This window comes from Xiphophorus couchianus, chromosome 6, assembly GCF_001444195.1.
Source record: "Xiphophorus couchianus chromosome 6, X_couchianus-1.0, whole genome shotgun sequence".
NCBI classification, from domain to species: Eukaryota; Metazoa; Chordata; class Actinopteri; order Cyprinodontiformes; family Poeciliidae; genus Xiphophorus; species Xiphophorus couchianus.
This window is the reverse complement of record NC_040233.1, coordinates 22372235-22393864: the sequence shown is the minus strand read 5'-3', so window position 1 is coordinate 22393864 and position 21630 is coordinate 22372235. Positions and strand designations below refer to the sequence as shown.

Genomic DNA, 21630 nt, shown 5'->3' with positions numbered 1-21630 from the left:
ATGGCTGTTAATGTTTAGTAAATATTTAGCCAACACAGATTGTACGACTTTGTTCACTTCCTCTCAGCCATTGCTAAAACTCCAGACAGATTACGATTCTAAATCTACATCATCGTTCACAACTTCTGTTCACTGATTGGCCTGTTTGAAATTCTACTGGAGAAATCCAAGTCAATGGGAGAAAGCCCAATGACAACAGAAGGAAACCAGACCAATAGGAAAAGATAACCACTCTGTGTTACATTTTTCATAGTAGATTTTAATTTAAAAGTCATAATTTTATCCTAATTTTTTTATTTAATAAATCAAAAAATTGACTTATTAAATCAATTTAATGTCATGTTTGTATGTCATTATTAGCTGTAATTAGAAATAGTTAATAGAAATAGATAGATATTCTTTGTGTAAGTCATCTATGTAATTTGTTTTGTGGAATTGAGTTACTGAAACAAATTCATTTTTCATAATTTTATTTATTTAGTATCACATTTTACTTGTAAAATAGCCTCATGAACAAGATGGTCAGGCTTTTCCATAATGTTCATGATTTGCTAGATCAAGAAAATGTGTTAATTAAATCAATTTAATTTCATGTTTTATGTTTTTATTAGTTGTAATTAGAAAATCAATATTGTTAATAGACATAAATGCTCAAAAACCGAAGTCTGTGTGTAATTAATATATATAATGTTTAATTGAATTGAGTTACTGAAATAAATAAAGTTTTCATATTTTTAGTTAATCAATATGACTGTTTACTGGCAAAGTAGTGGCATTTAATCTATTTTGAGCATTTATTTTATGATACGAGAATGAGATGCAATGGTAAAATGTTCCAATAAAATCTGATTTTGTTATCAGAGGTCATGACTTGAAACAAAAATGAAAAAAAAACAAACAACTCATGTTACACCAATATATCTAATTACTATCTAATTACTACCCTACATGCTTTGCAACTTATTTTTCCAAAATCGATTCCAGGTCTTTCCTTTCCTCACAAGCAACGTAAACCACAAACAGACCAAGTGAGACGCATTTAATCTTATGAGAGTCACATCGGGATATTTGAGCAGTTTTTATCAGATGTTCTAAGTATTTTAGTGTATAACGAGTTTAATGTAGCGTAATCTCATCAGTTACCGAGCCACGAGGACGCGGCGCAGGGCTGAGCTCCCAGCGTCTTCAAGTATTTCTACCCACATGCTGCTCCGCCGCTAAAACTCCGCCAGTGTTTGACTCACTCCGTGGCAAGGCATCCAGGATTTCCACTTGTCACTCCACGATACCGACAACTAAGTGCATCCCCCCTCAGCTAAAATGTCCAAGTTGGACCAGGTCCTGATCCTCGACCCTCCCTCCGACCTCAGATTTAAAGGTAGGATATTTAATATGTCTTGACATGTAAAGTGTCTTGTGTGTGTGTGTTGTTGTTTTTTTTATTACACCCTGGAATGATTTGTTTTACGCTGCTTAGCAGGCTAGCGAGCATTCACCGCCATTTTAAGTTAGCTAAGGAAAAAACGACGGGCCTTCACAGCCTCGGACTCTAGTGACGTGGCTAACCGCCGTAGCGTGCACTTTAGCGGGCCTCCACTGATAACCACGTCGCTGGAAATAAACCATCAACAAAGTAGTAACGCTTTGAAGGAACTATTGTGTATCGGATGTCAGAGTTTAAAAAACGGAATTAAAATGAAGACATTGCGTTGTACGTTTGCTGGTGTACATTCAGTTTCTGTTACTATGCAGGTATCACCCAATGTTAGCCTTACAATTATCCAACAGGAGGTGACGAGGATCAACATAAACTTTATTAGCAACACATGTCGTTTAGACTAAGACACTAAACGGAGAAATATCTCCATGTTCAGCTGATAAAGTGGCTGACAGTTGAATGACAAACTTAGCTGACTGCAACATTATACCGTTTTAGTGGCGCTGGGCTAATATTAGATCGTTTCTCCTAAACCTTTAGCTTATAACAGCTCATTGTAAATGTGTTTAACGGAGATATTGTTACCAGAACCCACTCAGTGGGTTATAAAACCATCCACCAATTGGGTTGCCAGTGATTGCTTTCCTGACTGTGATAAGGTTCAGTGATGTGTCAGCTAGCCATAGTTAGCTTAGCCTGCTAGCATTACTATACGCTGAAGTTAGCACTAAAGTAAAGGGCTATTTCACTGTTTTAGGGGCATATTTTAATAGATTTCATCTCACGATATAAAATATCTACACTGATCAAATCTTAACTGGGTCATTTTAGTCGGAACAAGTATTCATAAAAATATTTTTGGGGGATTTGTGAAACTCTCATTCTGTTTTTTAATACTTTATGTGGCTTCTTGAATCAGCTACTGCTAAAATTCAATGAAACTATGGTTTATTAAATACCAGAGGGAAAATAAATATTATTGTAAATCATGTTAGTCAAGGTTCTTCAAAACGTTGTTGTGGACAGGAAGGAATTCCTGTAGCAGTCTGTATTACAGTAAGTCTGAAAAAGCCTCTGATTGAAGAGACGTTGTTGTTGTAAAGCGGCTTCAATTGTTCGTAATTTCCATGATTATTATTTTTTTTGAAGAATCCTTCTTTGGTTTCAGAACCAATTTCTTTATCAGATTGTTTAGCTTATTTACGTTGCTGTTTCTGACATCACCATGACAACAAATTATGTCATTGTTTGGAGAGATTACATACTGCACAACAAATGTACAGAAAATGCACCATCTTTTTGCAAAAACATTAGGATCTTAGCTTTGCTAAGACGTACAGGTGTTTATAAGTCAGTTGGGGATATGTGAAGCTGAGGAGATGTTATGTAAAACACAATTGATACTGTTGTCCTATTTGTGAAAATATAATTTGTCCAATACCAAGTTGTTGCTTTCTTGGCTTTTCAACCACTCATAATTGGGTTTAGCTTTAAACCCAATTATGTTAAAGTTTGCCTGAAAAACTCAATTGAAGTGTTTGAAATGAACTCTGTTGCAGTTCGAATGCATATGTGAACGCCAAAAGTAAGAAGCGGATTCTGGGTAAAAACAACCCAAAAAAACGCGCTAGTCTAGCTAAAATCTAACGCTACTCAGTTTTTGTTTACATTTTGTGAAGAAGGAAGTCTTCTTCAGAGGTTTCTCTGTCATTTCCTCTCCTCTGGTGAAACTCCCATAAGTTTGTGAATGGATGGTTGCTGCCTTTTCTTGAGTCTTTTCCTACCAAACGTTTTACTTCCACTCAATGTTTTCTTCTGGACATTTGCTCAGTCAGCAGTCTTTCCTATGATTGAGACTGAAAGATCATTTAGAGACTCGGGGAACATTTCCTTTGTTGTTAATTAGCTTATTAGGAGCTGACGCAATGAGTTTCCAGTCTAACGTTTTCACAGTATTATAGTTTTTTTTTAAAATGAACTTGGTTATATTTGTGTGTAAAACACTTTGAACTGCCTTGTTGTTGAAATGTGCTATACAAATAAAATTTGATTAATTGAATAAGCAATTAATTAGTTAATCAGATGGCAAATCAAAATGAAGGTTATGATTTCAATTATTTTTCGAAGGGCAAGTTTGTTTAGAGACTTCATAATTCATTTTATTTATATTTTCGGTTGTGTGTGGTTTTAATTTCAGTTTTGTTTTTGTTTTTATTTTGGTTATTTAAAATGGCATTATTTACGCAATTACAGTTTATTGGTCTTGGGGAGAGAAAACTTGGATTACTATGCTATAGTGAATATTTTACTTAAATGGTTTGGAAACAACAATATTATTGCTTATCACAATAATTACTGGGACAATTTATCAAACATTATTATGACAGGCCTACTTGTAATCATGATTGTTTTGATATTTTGTTTAAAAATAAAAAAATATTTAAATCTTACATACAAACTGTACAGTTTTGGCTTAATTACAGTTCTGAATATGTTGTTGTTTCATCAAATAGGCTTTTTTTAGTCTTTATACTCCTGTTAACAAGTAATTGATTCCTAAATTGGTTAACAATTATTTCAATAATCGATTAATCGCGATTAATTGACTCAGCCCTAACTGTAAAACATCTTGTTTTTTCTGTTTCTGTTTTTGCAGTTTGATTATGTGGTTACCCAAAATGTTGCAAAATAAAAAATTAAAAAGAGATGAAAGCTTTTCCAATGCTAATTTAGGCACACTGGTTCCAACTGGATAGCAACTAGACTGCCTTGTTTTGTTTTTTAAATATTTTGTTGTATAATGACTAAATTTAGCTGCTTCTCTTGAAGCGATGAAGCTTTCCTTTTCCCAAAACTCTAAAATAGTCATAAGTGTTTCTGTGGCTTTTGGTTTTGGCTTTCAGAAGGCAGCAAAGAGTTAAACCCTAATACCATAAACGAAGGTTTGTGCCTCAGCTGAACCTTATATTGAGAATTAGCCAGCTGACGGAAACATAGAGCATAATCTCATAAAGGACCGCCATATTTCACCCTGTTTAAGAAATCCAGCTTTAATTCAACTTATTCTGATAACTGATCGGTCACAGGGTTTTATTTTTCTCATCAGATCAACCTTTCACTGTAAATTTAAATGAATGAAGGCCTAAATTGCATTGGCATGACATAGAAATTTGTATGCTTTTTAAAAAAATTTTTAAATACCATCCTGCCAAACTATCTTGCATGTAAGGAAGTAGGGCTAAAAAGCAGAAGTTTGGGTCTTTAAAGTTGCTCTTAATGTATTAATGAGTGGGAGAAATGTAATCTGCATGTTCTACCAGAGTGGAAGAAGTTATAATCTTCTTCTATGGTGCATTGGCGCATCCTCACTGTGTGTGAGTCAAATGTTGTGGATGATTTAGTGGATGCCAGAAGCATCCCTTCTGGCATTGTGTAACCCGACTATGAACCAACTCCAATTAAATTATTTAGCTGCCGTAATCTAATTCAAACAGTAAATTGAAAACAAAACATCATCTAGAGTTCCTTTTTTTTTTTCCTTTATTTGGGTAGCATGGATGAAAATGAAACGATTCCTGTCGGACGTTGAGGAGCAGCATTAGAAACTATCCATGTCGTCGTCTTCTTCTGCTGCTGTTACAGAGGCCGAGCTAAATTGGTCTGTGTGTATGTGAGACCTGGACTGTTTTTGGAGGCTCTCTTGGGATTCCTCCAGCAAAGCAACCAGGGCAGCCCTCCTCTCCTTGGCTGGTATTTTTAGACTAGGACGGGCCTGGGGACCCTAAGCCCAGCGTACTTGCAGAGAGATGGGAAAAGATGGAGCTGGCAGTGGTTTGAGGAAGAGGTGGCATCTTTCAGAACTACGGTAGTTTATTTTATGCTTACAGTGTATAAAACACAGCGACTGTTCTTTTAGTCTTAATTCTACTTAATGGATCTTTGTACAAGCTTCCATCCAATGGGTTAGGAACTGACTTTAAAGAGGAACGTATTATTCAAAATTCACTTTTTTGCATGTTTTTATACTTCCGTTTGGGTTGTGTGTTTCTTCTAAAAACACCCTAAGCGCTTAAGAACAATAAAACATCCAACCATTTTCTGGCAATAAGCTAACAATTTTTTCGATGTCTGGAAAGTGAGCCATTTCAAAAACCTCCTGATAAGTTAGAACCAACAGGCTCCGTGTCGTTACCTAGCAACCCCAGCCGAGTTCCGCCCTTCACCTAGCAACCCCAGCCGAGTTCCGCCAGTCACCTAGCAACCGCTTAAAATCTTAAGCGGAGCTCCAGCACGTTTGGTCAGCTGGTTTTACCATATAAACGCTGGTGGAAAGGACAAGTATTTTGTTGATGACTTAACTTCTAGAGATACAGACACGTGTTAAGGAAAGCCATTACCATGGAAATAGATGTAAATCCTATGATTCAGCTCCCACCTGTCACCTAAAGTCTCCACTTCCACACAGATGACTACTTCAGACTTGTAGCGATAGCTTAGCAGAATTTCAGAACCGCCTGCACATTATTGACATCACGCCGCTTTCAAAGAGTGTGGGAAATTTAAATATTGTCATAGAATCAAATATTTTAAACAAAAGCTATAAATAAAGGCGCACACAATATCAGATTTTTAATTGAATTATTATTTATTGATACACATTTACGATTGAGAAAAATAGTAAAAATAATCCTAACAATATGGCAGTTTTTCAAAATCATTAATTGGAATTTCTTGTAACAAAAGTGACAAATTTTGCTAGACGATAAATTGATCCAAAGTTTAGTGCGATAAACGATAATATTGTTTGAGACCATTTAAAAATAATATAATGGCAAAATAATTCAAAAACACATTCTGAAAGCTGAATAAACTTTAAATTCTAATGAGCATTTTTACTAGAACTGGAAGACATTTTAAATACCCAAATTAAACAAAACAACAGAAAAATGATTAATTATGAAATCTCAAACAAAATTATCCTTCCAAAAAAGGGCCTGTTGAGACAAAAACACCAAACTGAAGACTTTTACCATCCAATTTTTGGTAGAAAGATGGAGAAAAGAGAAAAATTATAAATCAATCCTATGGAAATTATTGAGCTGGTTTTAATTTATCATGCTATTAATTGACTTATTGCTTATTTCAACAGGTCTATGTAAGTCAAAATCTTAAATAATTTTTCATTATAAATTATGCCCAGCACTGTAACAGAGGCATAATACTGGAAATATTTAAATGATCAGAAATGTCTTTCACAAAGTTCCCAGTAACTTTTTCACCTGGTTCATCTATTTTGACCTGGATCATCTGTTTTTACACTGGCAAACGCAGTGGAAACGAGGTTTTAAAAGATATGCAGAAACCCGTCCAGGTTCCTGGAAAAGTTTCCTGGAGTGGAAACGCTCTTCAAGTCTGGATTTTTATTTTTATTTTTATGTCTTCCTTGAAGATGATTATCTCTGTTATTCTCGGGTCATAAAACACGTTCTTTGTCTTTGTTTGTTTTTCTTAAGTTGGACCAATATCTTGCCCTTTCCCATATGACGGTAATAAAATTAGCGACTCTCCTCGTTCTAACAGTTAAAGTTCAGTTACTCGTCAGCTGACAGCGATTAACGATATCAGTAGTTTTCCATTAAAATGTTTCACCTGTGCGTTGACCAACAATCACTAAGACTGAATTTATGGCTTCACAACAACAAGATGAGATAGATTGACTTTAAGGAAGTTACTCTTATTTATAAAGATAGCTGCAGCTGCACATACTAAAGCTCCAGAAGGACGAACTGAACAACACGTCTGTTTTGAGGTTTTTCAAGTTTAAAGGAATGTTTTTTATGCTGCACCTGCCTGAAACAATTCCTCAGTCATGAGTGTAACTGCGTATAGCTAGGTGCAGTCATGCAGCGCTGCTTATCTCTCTTAGCTTCATTCACTCCTCCTTTATGTGTAACAGTGGAGTTTGCTTAACAACAGAGTATTTGATTATAGCTTTCATTTGTTTTTGTTTCTTTAAAGAGCATTCCTTTGGTATTTTTAAGATTTTATTTATAGTACTCCATATAATGTGGATTAAAATGGAATGAAATCTTTTAACATGGCGAGTTATTTTAATCCAAAATTGACATTAATCTTGGTACTAGAGCTGAAATTATTAATTTTGTAGCAAAAAGACTAATTAATGGAAATAAACAACTAACTTAATGATCAGTTAATTTGTAACTGGAGTATAGAGACTCAAAAAATACAAAAAAAGTTGAAAGAACACGCCAAGATAAAACTGTAAAAAAAATTACATTTTACATTTAAGATAAAAAAAACAACTTCACCTGTAAAAATGTTCAGCCCAGAGCTCCTCAGTTGGTTCCAACTTTACAAAAAAACAAAACAAATCATATTAATCATCTTTTGCTATCTGATTAATCGGCCAATAAAAGAAATAATCACCAGATCAGCGCTACACTATTGATAAGCTGATGCAGTGTAGTGTTCATCCTGTTATTGCATTTTAGGAAACAAAATCTTTTGTTTAAAAAGATAATTTAATTGTTTTATTTGCATATTTTATTATATTTCTAATGTATAAAAAGGCTTAAGAAGATAAATGAAAAATTAGCAGAAGGTGCCAATTAATTGTCAGAATAATCGATTACTAAAACAATCTTGAGTTGGTAGTTAAATTTGATTGTGAGAGACAGAATTAATTGTTTCTGAGATTATGGAATAAACATTTTATTGGATTGTGATGTGGTGCCTTTCAGTGATAAAGACTTTTTTATAAGTTCATAATTTTATTTTTCAGCTATTGTTTACCCCTTGCTTTTTCTGGCGCAGAATTACGACGCATGTCTCACATTAGTGACGTAAACGTTGATAAAATGCGACATTCAGATGCTTTGAAAACAAGCAGAGCCGTATCTGATTTAGTACCAGATGTAGAAGTGGCTCAATTTTATTTTGTTTTTGGGTGAAAAGATTGAAATTGGGTCGCTCACACGGCCATAAAAAATCTGATATGGATCATATTTAGGCAAAGAAATTGGACTTACAGTACAGACCAAAGGTTTGGACACAACTGTGTGTCCAAACTTTTGGTCTGTACTCAATACAGACCAAACGTTTGGACACACTTTCTAATTGAATTCAATGAGAAGGTGTGTCCAAACTTTTGGTCTGTACTGTAGGTCTCATTTTCTCAAGTTTCTTCTCATCACATACTTATTTGCTGTAGCTCCTAGCTCCAGATTGTCAGAAAGTGGAAATGTAAGTCTTCTGGAAAATTAAATAAAGCTGTTTTAGAACTAATTAATTCTTTTAACCAAAGTTATTTAAGAGCAACATCTTGTTCTCTGCAGTCAAAATATTACCAGGTGTGAGATGAGAACAGTATGGATTGTTGTTGCGCAACACCCCCCCCCTCCTTTCTGTCTCTACTCTCTCACTCTCGTACTTCCTCTTCTGAGAGGGGAGATGTGCTACCAGCTCTCCGTCTAACGGGTCCGTTGAGTTTCCTAAATCTGCTGGGATTTACCCTGTCCAGAACTGAAGTAAACTCTGTTTAAGCTGGTTTCGAGAAACGATTCGCCTGGTTATCTGACGGCCTACATCCAGGTGTCCCACCCTTCTTCCCCCTGTGAATTAGCCAGACTGAGCAGCCTACAGCCAACTAGTTTCACAGAGCACACCTGTTAACGGTCGCTCGTTCTCTACTTTGCAACTTGCATTTGTTATTGAACCAGGTAGGTTTTAGTGACTCGGTCGAGTCCCAAGGATGAGGTTTTAAATATGGGCTACCAGCAACCTAAAAACATTTTCCACTTCTTCCTCTCCAGAATCAAACATCACAGCTATTTTACAACCATCAAAGAACTTTAAGGCGACTCATTAACTGAATGTCCACAACATCTTTTAGATTTTCTTTATGCTAAATATTTTATTAGTAAGGCATTTTTGCAAGGGTCAGTACAGCTTAATTCAGTAGCAGAAATAATCAAATAAGTAAAATCAGTCATCTAGTCTATCTTTCCCTACTGCTGACACTGAGAACTAAAAAAGGGAACCTTTGAGAGAGACGGACGGAGCCTGGCGTTTCGAACCCCAGACCTGGCTTGATGATGAAGAAGGTGTGGCAGCAGGAGGAAGATGTTGATCGGCGAAGGCCAGGATCTCCGCAGGTCCGATGAGCTTCTTCTCCGCATGGATGCTGAGGTCACACAGGACTTGGTGCTGGCAGGAAAAAAGGCACCAGTTCTTCTTCCTTGTCTTTGTCTTCATCTTTGTCTTTGGGGTCAGAACCCAGCCGATGAGAGAAGTGCGATTCGAAGCCACAGATTGTGGGCCAGACGGGTTGGTCTCCATGTGCAGGACAGTCTCCGGCTCCGTGGCCCCGGCTCTTCTTCAGCTGCAGAGTTCTTTGTCCATCTCGATCTTGGCTCGAAGCTGCCCGGAGGATCCAACAAAAGGTTCCTCTTTTGCACCCACCTTATATAGGGTTTATCTGTCTGCTTAGACAGATGATCTCATATCCGTCACTGTCTTAAGAGACATCATGTCATGATGTCTGTGCCAATGTCTCAGGGCTGCTCAACCTCCTGTTTCCATATAAGGTGCTGATCATCTCTGCTCTCCTGTTAGTTCCCCTTTTTCCCTTCCTGTCACCTTTCACCTACCATCTACCTCCAACATATCAGTGATGTTTAATTGCAGTTTTACAACCTTTTACACCATTTCAAGTTCAATGTCAAAATCACATTTATATCACATTTATTTTCTTTAGCTTCTCTGATTTAGCATTCATTTATAATTTTATAACCATAACTTATATCACATTTATTTTCTTCAGCTTCTCTGATCTATCATTCATTTATGATTTTATAACCATAACTTATTAGTTACTCTTATTATGATCTTAATGTGAGTTATTACAGATGTTTTTCTGAAAAGAAACCAAGAATAATCTATTATTCTAATTATTTACTACTAAAGTTACAGTTACTTGTTTTTCTTGTAGTTCTCACAAATATAAGTGTATTATTACAAGTAAACCAATATTCATATAAGTATTTTACTTTGAATCTTATCCAATTACTAATAATGTTTAGATTTAATTTTTTAAAACTTTCATGCTTTAAAATAGTCTCAGCTATTTTTATAAATCTGCAGGCTGGAAACTTCCTCTTTTTCCAGGAAACCTGCTTTTCCTGTTTAATGACTCTCTCTGACTGACTATGATTTCTTATGATTAGATAGAAAAAAGTAGAATTAAAGCAAAGTTTGCATGAGACAAAAACAACACACACAACCAGATTTATTTTATTGACACTTAAGTCTACTGTTGGGCCTTGATATCACTTGAGTGATTCATTTTAAAGATAACTTTATTATTACTGTTAAACTAAAATCTCTAGCATGGGGAAGTGGGATGAGCTCGGATTTTCTTGACACCCCCTCCACGAGGTCAGACCTTTCACATGCTGGGAGTCCATCACCCTCCTGCAGTTCGCCGTCCTCATCCACTAGAAAGAGAAGAGGTTCGTCTGGGATGTGAAGATGCAGATTCTTCATCCTCAGTTTTCACAGAGGGCTCAGTGTAGTCATCAAAACTCCACTTCTTTTGACAGGATTCTCACATACTGACGACCGCTCATAACTCCCAGATTAATCTTGTTCCTGAAGACCATTTGTTAGCGCTGAAACCTGGGCTGAGAAGTAAATGGTCAATTAAAGTAAGGGCTGCAACCTGCACAATTTGCCTGTAGATAACTTTCATTGCTGTATCCAAACCTTTGCCCTCCACATAAACCCCTATTTTTCAATTTCAAACAAGATTTGGGTGGTTTGAAAATATTTCAGAATGTAAAATCAAAGACTTTTCCCCAACCCAGTTACCATGCTGTCATAAGACGCGCTTTCTGTGCAGTCTCCCAGGCTAATTGGCACAGATTGAGTTTGTTGTACCCCTGACTTGGCGACCACTTGTGTTTTTGACATGGTATTGATGATGAAAGCAGCTTGTTCTGACCCTGGTTAAAGCTCTAATTTGAAGCCAGTGCTGTCACAAGATGGAGATCTGTTGCATAACGACGCATCCCCTGATAAAAGACCCGACTCTCGTTTCCAATATCATCATGGGAAGTCGATATGAAATTATTTTTCTGGGAGGGGGCTGACCGTAATTGATTCAGGTGGTTTGTTGGATCTCATCTGCAGGAAGTCGTCGCTGTTTATCAATCTGCTCAACCTATAACCTGCTTGATTAAAAGGTGTATACAGGACAGATTTTATATGTTACACAAAATAAATGTGGATGTCGACTAAAGAATGAAATCAAAAAAGGTTTGGCATCTATTTGAGGCATGTCTGCACCAACTATGAAATTTGAAATGTCTGCAATTTATTTTCCAAAAGAGTTGAAACAAAGACATTTTCACACCTGTTAGTCCTGTAGACTTGGTTCTATTGGGAACTAAAGTTGCAACATTTGTTATATTTTCAGATGGTTTGGTGTCAAATTAACCAAACTAATTGCAAAACCTGTTCCCCTCCTCACCTGTGGTGGCGCTGCACCGGTAACTACTCAGTAAAGCAACACAAAACCTCTGAAGAAGACACTCAGGGGAACTTCCTCCTTCACGAAATGCAAACAAAAATGAAGTAGCTTTAGATTTCAACGATTATATGATTTTTTTTTTTGTGAACCACAAACCATTTGTCCCACTAGCGCCAGATACACGCGTTTGTTTTGTTTCCATGTAGCCAGAATGCCCTGCGCTAAAGTTCGCTTCATGTTTCTGAAGTGGTGTCCGGTCGGTTTGCATTCACATATGCCTTTGAACCGCACCAGAGTTCACTTCAATCAAAGGTTTTTAGGAGGACCAGAGTTTGCTTTTTTGGTTCGGTTGTGCATTTACACCTCTCCAAACGAACTGGACTTTCTAGACAAACGAACCAGAGCTAGATTAAAATGGATTAGACATGGTTGGTGTGAATGAACCCTGAGTCATGTTCTGTAAAGTGTTTTATTTTTCCAAGTCTTTCCACAGAATCTCAATCGAATCTTTGGGCCATTCGAACATATTTCATTGCATCTCTCGCTTCAATTTAATTCATGAAGGCATGGAGGGTTTGAATACAAATACATGTAAAACATTTCACATTTAAATTTGTAAAAGTTTGGAAAACCATTGTATTTTCCTCGTATTTCATATTTTAAAACCACTTTAAATTGGTCTGTCATATAAAGTCACAATTAGGGCTGGAGAACATGGCTGAAAAGTGTGTCACAATGTAAGCTTTTCATACCAGTCATCAATAATTATTGATTTGTTTTTTGTTTTAAATATCGCCAAACTGGTGATGTGACTTTTCCTGTTTTACCCACAGTTTCACTCTATGGTGTTTATTTTTAAGTAGTTATGAGGCACAGTGGTGAAACCTGAAACTGTGCAAGTTACTCAACAGGTTGTTGCTAGGTAACCAAAGAATGAGTGAGTTGCTAGGTAACCAAAGAGCGAGTTAGTCAGTTGAGTCAGTGTTTCCTTTGCCTACATTTCCCAGAATGCTGAATCTACTGATATTGATCATATGTATGTCGCAATATATATATATATATATATATATATATATATATATATATATATATGTATATATATGTGTGTGTGTGTCCAATAAATCTATTAGTTTGTGGTTAGAACTTTTTAAAAATGTGGAAAAACTTTGGTGTTTCTGCATCATGTTTTTGTGAGATTTGAGCCTCATTTAATATTACCAGCATTAAACAAACAATTGTCTTTTTCTTTATTTAGTTTCAAGCCTTCTGGTTCTCTTTCTTTTTATTTATTTAATCAACTCTAATGCTAGACGCTGCAGTCTAGCTTCAACTTAACAAGCCGGCTATTCAATAAGGCCTTCTGACCGCGTCTGTCTAATTGAGTTGCTTTTTTCTATTTTTCTGTTCATCTTTTTAAAGTCTCTTTTGAACCTCGAAACCAAACACTGCAGACCTTTATTTGTGTCAGTTACGATCTTGAAATAAAGTGAATGATTTGCTTTCAGTTGACTTTGTAGAACGTTATACATGTTTTGCAATTTAACGTATGTGCAGATTGCTTTTGTCGGGCGTGTGTTGCATTGAATACAGAACTAGAACCTGTGTGTGTTGTTCTGTGTGTATCAGGTCCGTTCACAGATGTAGTCACCGCTAACCTCAAACTGAAGAACCCATCTGATAGACGAGTATGTTTCAAAGTGAAGACGACGGCGCCTCGCAGGTACTGCGTACGGCCAAACAGCGGCGTCATCGACCCAGGTGCAGCTGTCAACATCTCTGGTAAGAAACTAAAATATATTTCTGCCATTGAAAAATGATTTTTGTGTGTTTTCCTTCCAAAAACTTCTGGTTTACTCTTGTTCAGTCCAGTCGTTGTACCCAACCTTGATGACATTTTGTTTACTAGAATACTACAGGTTACAAATTATCCCTTATTTTTGGATAAATTAAAAAACAAATGTGTATTCTTGTCCATTCAGTGTATATTGTATAGATTCAATTGAAGCCATAGTATAGTTCAGTTTAATTTAGCATTTATGCCCAAAAGTTATCCAAGGAAGCTCAGTTGATGACAGTAAATCATTTATTGCAATTTTTCATCCTGAGCAAGCATGTGGCGAAGGTAGAAATTAATTTAAATGGGAGGAAAACTCAAAACACAAGGAAATTATTGAAGTACTGAACAGATTAATCACGATTAATTCAATTAATTGTGATTAATCAATTAGTAAAATAACTGTCAACTAATTTAGTAATCAATTAATCCTTAATTGGAGTATGCAACTAAAAAGTAATGTGCTCAAACAACAATATATTCAACGTAGTAATTAATCTAAAACTGTACAAAACGTATATAAATTTTGCATTTAAAATTAAATTCAGGATTTGTCTTTAAATACGTCCAATCCAGAGCTCATCAAGCGACAGCTTCTGTTTTTAGCTTCTCCGATTGTTCCTTAGTTTGAAGCATTCGCTCAGTGTTTTCAAGTTTATATTTAATATTCTTTTATTTTTGTAGTTATTAGTTTTTTAAAAAATCTATTTATACAATAAAATCTCTTTTTTTCAGTTATGCTACAACCCTTTGACTACGATCCCAATGAAAAAAGTAAACACAAATTTATGGTTCAGACGATTTTCATCCCATCAAATGTTTCTGACAATGACACCGTGGTAAGTATTTATTAGCTTTTTAATTTCATTTTCAGTTAAATGTTTCCAATGTGTTTAAATATCAAATATAATTCTGATTATTGGATCAGACTTGGAATTTAAAGTTGTATCCTTTGACTTTGGAGCAAATTTATACTGTTTATTGTTGTTAAAATTCAATGTATGGTTCTTTTGAACACATTTCCACCAACTCTTACATTTAACATATTAAATCTAAGCTTAAATCAAATTTTTAATGAGTTAATTAATTCAAAATAATCTAAATAAATACTAATATTAATCAATAATAAATAAATGCTCCATCAAATAATTAAATGTTCCCATTAAATTAAATTAAATGTAAATAAAATTTGAATATGGGTAGGCTACTTTTGTTGTATTTATTTATTTGAGTGTTTATTTTATCATCTTGTTTTATTTTCTAAAGATATTTTAATTATTTCAAGGACTTTTATTTTCTGTGTTTTTATTTCAGGTTCTGTATTTCTCATTTTCAAATGAAGGGCCAGAGTTTCCTTAGTTGGAGTGACTTTATTCCTAAATTTATTGAACACATGTAACAAAACGTATCTCAAACATAGTGAAAGAAATTGCTAAAATATTAAACATTCAGAAATTTGCCCAAACAAATTGGCAGCATTGATTTTTTTTTCTTAAATATTGGTCAATTAGTTCCAGTTTTATTAAGACTTTAATATCAATCATGCAGAACTAAATAAAAAAATGAATAAAACTATGACAAAATAGGCTTCCCAAAAAAACCAAATCATATTTATTTGGTTTTATTTAATGGGGAAATTATTTATTTGGTGGAGTATTTAATAATAATATTTAATTTTGAATTAAATGGCTTACCATACTTGGTAATAAACAGAGAGATAGTTTTTCTGGCCGAAAGAGAAGCTATTTTCTACATCTTAATATTAAAATTTTCATATTTTGGCTCATTATTTCTCTTTATATTACTATTATTGTTACGTTTGATTGTTTTTATGGGTTTTTAAAAAATCTGGTTTATGTAATTACATAAGTAATGTTGAACAAATTACATGAAATAAGTCAAATCTATACCTAGGATCAATACATTTGTACATTTATATTCAGCAATAAATTTAAAAAAAATGTTTATGTGGGGAATTGCATTCAAATATTTTTTCTTATATTGTTCAACTCTCTAGATTGCTTTAAAAACAAAAAAAATATTAAAAGTAAAATGTATTTTTTAGTAGTTTCTTGGGTAAAATCTAGATTTTTAGTTTAGATGTGTCCCGCATTTGTCCACCAGGGGGCAGCAGACGCTTAGCAACACAACTAAACAAGCTTTTATTCTTTCTTTTTAAATATGAGCCATTACTATTTACATATTTAGGAGAGTAAGGCCAATGCTGCATCAGTTTAGCAGATAAAAAGATGCATGTTGTGAGTTTTTATTGGGTTTCAAGGTTTGAGATTACATTTACGTTTGTTTGTTTGTTTGTTTATGGAGGGAAAAATAAATCTGTCTGGATGCAGTTTGAGTTAATGAATGACGTGTTTCTGATCCGTCAGTGGAAAGATGCAAAGCCCGAAGATCTCATGGATTCCAAGCTGAGATGCGTCTTCGAGTTGCCCTCTGAAAACGAAGTGGTGAGGGATTTTTTGATTGAGAATTTTTGTTTTCATTCACATTTTTCTGACCAACAGAAACACATAAAGGTGTGTCGCACACACTCATTCACTTTCATATCTTAAAGTTTAACAGGAACAAAAACTACTGGATGTGTTTTACTAGCTTTTCAGAAAGAGAAAGAGAAAATGGCTTTGCTTTTTATTTTTGTCTTAAAAATGATAAAATATTAGATATATATGAAAAAATACAAGTAGTCTTTGAATGTTTTTATATTCTTGAGTCATTTAACATTTGAAACAAGTTTTAAATTTGACTCTTTGGATCATAAAAGTTGCAGACAACTGGATCAAAGTCGAAGCATATTTGTATTACTGTCGTAATAAATCCTAATAAACTAAACTAATACTGTAATACCTCAGAATAGTTTTGCAAGCTGCTTTAACGATTAATCAATAACTGAAGTAATTGTCAACTAATTTAATAATCGATTAATCGTTAACTGGACTATGCAGTTTATAAAGAAGTTTTAAAAAAGCAAATTCAGAGCAATAATTAAGAGTAAAATGTACTAAATTTATTAAAATTTTGCATTTAAGATAAAATTTTTTTAGTCTAAATATATTTTGGCCAAACGTGACGCAGTTTTGGTTTCCTTTAGTCATTTTCACTAAAGGAATGTTATGTTGTTGCATTTTAGGCAATAAAATATTAATTTTCTTCTCTAAAAAAATGAATTTGTGGTGCGTGCTGTGGTGGCGCACGGGGTTAGCACTCCCCACGTTTGGAGGCCTTAGTCCTCGACGCGGACGTCGCGGGTTCGACTCCCGGTCCCGACGACCTTTGCCGCATGTCTTCCCCCCTCTCCTCACCCTCCTTCCTGTCTGCCTACTGTACAAAAAATACGAGCCACTAGCACCGCAAAAACTCTTCGGAGAAAAAAAAGAAAAGAATTTGTTTACTTGCATTCTTTATTGCATTTCTAATATTGTGTAGGATGTTAAATAAAACATCTGTAGAATATTCAAAATATTTTCATTAAATTAATCGATTAATTGTTGCCAGAGTTGGGTAGTAACTAGTTACATTTACTCAACAAAATTTACCTTTAGAAGTACTTTTACTGCGCTGTGCTTTTCACTTTTATTTGAGTGATTTTATGAAGTATTTTCACTCTTACTTGAGTAATATTTCTGGATTTTTTTACCCAGTGAATGAGAAACAAACATATTTTAACCAAAGATTCTCCAGACACACACCTGCAGGTTTTGTTAAAGTTTTTTGTTGAAAGAAACATTTATTTTGTCTGATTTTATTTTTTTTACCTATATGAATTATTTTCATTTTGGTATTTAAAATACCAAAATTTCCACTTATATTTACATTTTGGTTGGTCTGAATATGTAATTGTTAAATATTAAATGATTGCTAATTTGATCAGTACCTGAGTAAATGTTTTACCAAATACTTTTTACTTTTACTTGAGTACTTTTATTATGAAGTAGTGCTACTCTTACTTCAGTAAAGTTTTTAAGTACTCTGCTTGTTTCAGCCATATTTGTATGTGTAGTCGATTTACATCTGAAAGCCGATTTCAGTTTTATTTACAATAAATAGTTGGATTGTTTAAGCACTACTCCACAGTAGACCTGTTTTATTTCTTTGCCCATGTTGTCATCTTGGCCGTCCAACAAACAAAACCACATCAATCGTTACTCTTTTTTTTTTTTTTTTTTCAATCAAAGAGAAACTTTGACAAAGCCGCCCTTCTCTGGCGTATCGGTGGGATCTAACGGGTTGAGTCTGGCCATGCTGGATTTCTCCTCAGTCATGCTTTTCCTCCTCCTCTGTGGGGCAGAACGACGTGGAAGTGACGCGAGCGGCCCCAGTGATAAACTCCCTGAAGTCCGAGCCGACGGCTGCAGCTGCCGTGGGAGACGACATGGAGGTGAAGAAGCTGCTGGAGAAGTGCAAGAGGCTGCAGTCGGACATAAACAAGCTCAGCGAGGAAAACAGGCAACTGAAGGTCAGACATGTTGAAAAGACTTTAAAAAACCTGTTTATAAAGGTTAGCCACGTACCAAGACAAAGATAAAGTCACAGCTCATTGAGAAGCAGAATAATAAAAGTTCACGCCACAGTTAGTCACTGGGTGGGTCCGTTATGCTAAGAACATACAGAACCGGCAGCTGGAGATGAAGTCTGTATGCTTTAAAAACTGGCTGAGGATTCAATCTGGAAAAGTTTGTAATTTTCTACAATAAAAAGCGGGAATCCTTTTTATTGTATCATCAGGTTTTAAATGGCAGAGTTTCTGCAGGTTTCACAAACCCACATTTAAGACATTTAATGCCATTCTGGATCAAATTTAAGACCTGTATCATGACTGTAAGTCGTTTCTCCTCTGTTAGCACATTCAACAGCCAGTCCGTGATGTTGATTGACAGCGCTAAGACCCGCCTCCTGGCTCTGATTGGTTGTTTCTAGTCAGTGCTGGGAGAAGGCAGAGGAGCTCAAATGTTTTCAGATTTTCTGTCACACTATATTGTCACAACCTGGTCAGTTTAAACAAATAAGCCCCGCAGCTTTAAGGATGTAATAGTAGTAGTAGCTGATGTTCAGCTTCAATGTAATTAGATGCTGCAACAGATAAGTTAATAAAAGTTAATTATTGTGTTTTGACGTTTGGTTGGTTGCTGGTGCTCTATTGCTGCGTTCAGACCGATCGCGATTTGAGTGTCTGGTTTACATCCAGAGTCTATGTGGACGCGTTGAAGCGTTTCAAGTGTTTGACACGTGTTGACCAATCAGAGAGACTCCACTTCATGACGTAGTGGCCAGTAGTTGTTGTCAGGAGATGCAGGCACTGATGCAGGTTAGCAGGTCGTCATACAGATAGAGTATGACGACCTGAGACGAAAACGGCGTTGATGGCGACCCTCGTCACCTCTGAATTATCTGGTAGATTCAAAGATGCCGACGTCCTGTTTATTTCAGTAAATAAAACCAAGACACTCAATATTTCATCCGCCATTGTTGAAAGTAACTGGGAGAGGAAAAAAAGGCAAGCGGTGAGTCAAGCTGTTATTATAACACAAAATGTTAAGCAGAGATTTCCGGGGAGCCTCTGTTATGATTGCAGAAGCTTTTGGTGCCGCTCTCTCATTTGCATCTTCCATTGTTCAGATCTACTTGGGGGGAGGGGGAAAAAAAGGCAACAGGCTCCAATGCACGTCGGGCTGTTATCAGCTGTTGCAGTTGTTTATTAAATAAAAATTGAACTCAAAATGTTAAGCAAAGACACCAGAGCCTCTGATTACAGAAGCTTTTGGTGTCTCTCTCTCAATTTCATCCGCCATTGTACAAACAGACAGGCGATGGAAAACAACAGCTCTTCCCAACACAAGCAAAATATCAAGTGTCAACCTGAAGCGTCGGACGCCTTCGGTCTCTTCGCAGCATTACGACGCATCAGATCGCGGTTGCTAACGTCTTGATGGTTGAGGCTTTGTTGCTTCTTGCAGGACGAGGGAATGAGGATGAGAAAGATGCAGCCGCGCCCAGACCACATGACATCAAACTCGACCAACATCGTCGGCCGAGAAACCAGCGCCGCCTTCCTGCCCTCCCTCCTCGTCGTCATAGCAGCCATCTTCATCGGATTTTTCTTCGGGAAGTTCATCTTGTAGACTGGTGTCGCGTACGCCGGCCATATCCCTTCGCTCCGGCTCCAAAAAGAAAAAAGAAAACAAACGACGGCGAGGCCTGGAAGAGCAAGACGTCTTTCTGTTGACTTTGCCATATCATCGGTTGTGTGGCCTACAGTGAACGCATCTGTACAGCTTCATCCAAAGGCGTCGCCTTTTTACAATGTCGCAAATTTATTGAGCCCAGAGAGTTCACTTAAAAAAACAAAAACAAAATTAATCCCTTTCTTGTTTTGTTTTTTTCTTCCAGTTTTTGATTAATGGGTATTAATTTGGTGGGACAATGGAAAGACGGATCACGGAAAAACCGCGAAGCATTGGGAAGAAGCAGTCCAGTTTTTGTTCCTTTCTTTGCTTCTTTCTTTTTTCTCTCTCTTTCTCTGTGTGCTTTTAATAGGAGTTGAAAGAAATGCTAGGCGTCTTGTAAATGTTATTTTAAATCCTTCCAAACAAAAACACGGACAGAACTTCCATTCAAATGTTGCTGGACTGCCTCTGAAGTAAATTTGTTTGTAATTTCTACTTTTTTTTTTTTTGTTTGTTGTTGGAATGTTCAGATCCAGCTGAGGAAATCGGTGCCTCGTTATGTGCATTTGTCCTGTCCTTTTCCTCACAATTCAGAATTATTATTATATTATTATTATTATTATTATTAATAAACATTATTCACATTTATTCCTTCTGAGGCAAGTATTGACTGAAATGAGGTTTCCATTTTTAAAACTATCTCCCATGGTATTAATCATTGACCAAATAAAATTGAAAAAAAATGTGGTTTTCATAGCCATCTTTTGCTTTTTTCACTTCCAGAAACTTTACTGTTCTGTATAGTTTAGGTACGCGTATTTAAAATTAACATTCTTTTAACTTGTCTTAAATGATGGAATATTGGTTCCATTGTACATTTACACCAAAACATTTGGAAATTTTGAGATTAATTTAACTTATTTGCAAGAAAAAAAACTTCTAAAGTCTCTGAAATTGCTGTGGGAACGAAAGCTGAAACTTTTTTGTTTTAAGTATCTGAAAAACTGCCAAGATATTGACAGTTCAGATATATCTAACAGATATTGTTAGAAATAAAACAGTTTTATTTCTAAGCGGTTATGAAACATTTTTACTGCAGCTAAACCAGTTATTAAATATGTTGAAAATGTGACTGAAAAATTAACACTTTTCTTTACATTTCTACAATTATAACTATTGCAAAAACTAAGTATTTTGTTCCCAAATAAATATTTATTTTAACTATTTAGTCCCAAATTAAATCTTTATTTTCCAAAAGTAGTATCTAATTTTCAAACCAGACCTACATATTTAGCTTGCTAACTAAATATGTATGTGGCTAGCTAAATATTCAGCAAGAAAGTTAAATGTTTGGCTCGCTAGCTAAATATTTAGCTTGGTAGCTACGTGCTAAATATTTAGCATTAAAAGCTAAATATTTGACTTACTACATATTTATGCTTCTAATTAAATATTTAGCTCGTAAACAAACGTTTAGCTTCTAGCTAAATTGAGCTGATACCTAAATATTTGGGTTTGGAAAATAAATGTTTGGATATTTAAGAACATTAACATTTATAAATATATGAATAATACGGTGAAAATATGACTGAAAAATTAACACCCAATGTTTTTCTTTATGAAAGGCCAA

General features: G+C 35.4%; 1 protein-coding gene across 1 annotated transcript; it reads left to right on the top strand.

Moving 5' to 3' along the window:
* Positions 1-1040: 1040 nt before the first annotated feature.
* Positions 1041-20756, top strand: vapal (VAMP (vesicle-associated membrane protein)-associated protein A, like). Its single transcript, XM_028021237.1, has 6 exons — positions 1041-1378; positions 13614-13766; positions 14557-14660; positions 16209-16286; positions 18125-18292; positions 19791-20756. Exons 1-6 carry the CDS (start codon positions 1321-1323, stop codon positions 19953-19955), a joined length of 726 nt encoding a protein of 241 aa, XP_027877038.1. The 5' UTR covers positions 1041-1320; the 3' UTR covers positions 19956-20756.
* The last annotated feature ends 874 nt before the right edge of the window (positions 20757-21630 follow it).

Coding starts and splice junctions, on each gene's coding strand:
- vapal (XM_028021237.1), top strand. CDS start 1,321: ATGTCCAAGTTGGACCAGGTCCTGATCCTCGACCCTCCCTCCGACCTC. Junction 14,661..16,208: donor TTTCTGACAATGACACCGTG/GTAAGTATTTAT, acceptor CTGATCCGTCAG/TGGAAAGATGCAAAGCCCGA. Junction 18,293..19,790: donor AGGAAAACAGGCAACTGAAG/GTCAGACATGTT, acceptor TGCTTCTTGCAG/GACGAGGGAATGAGGATGAG.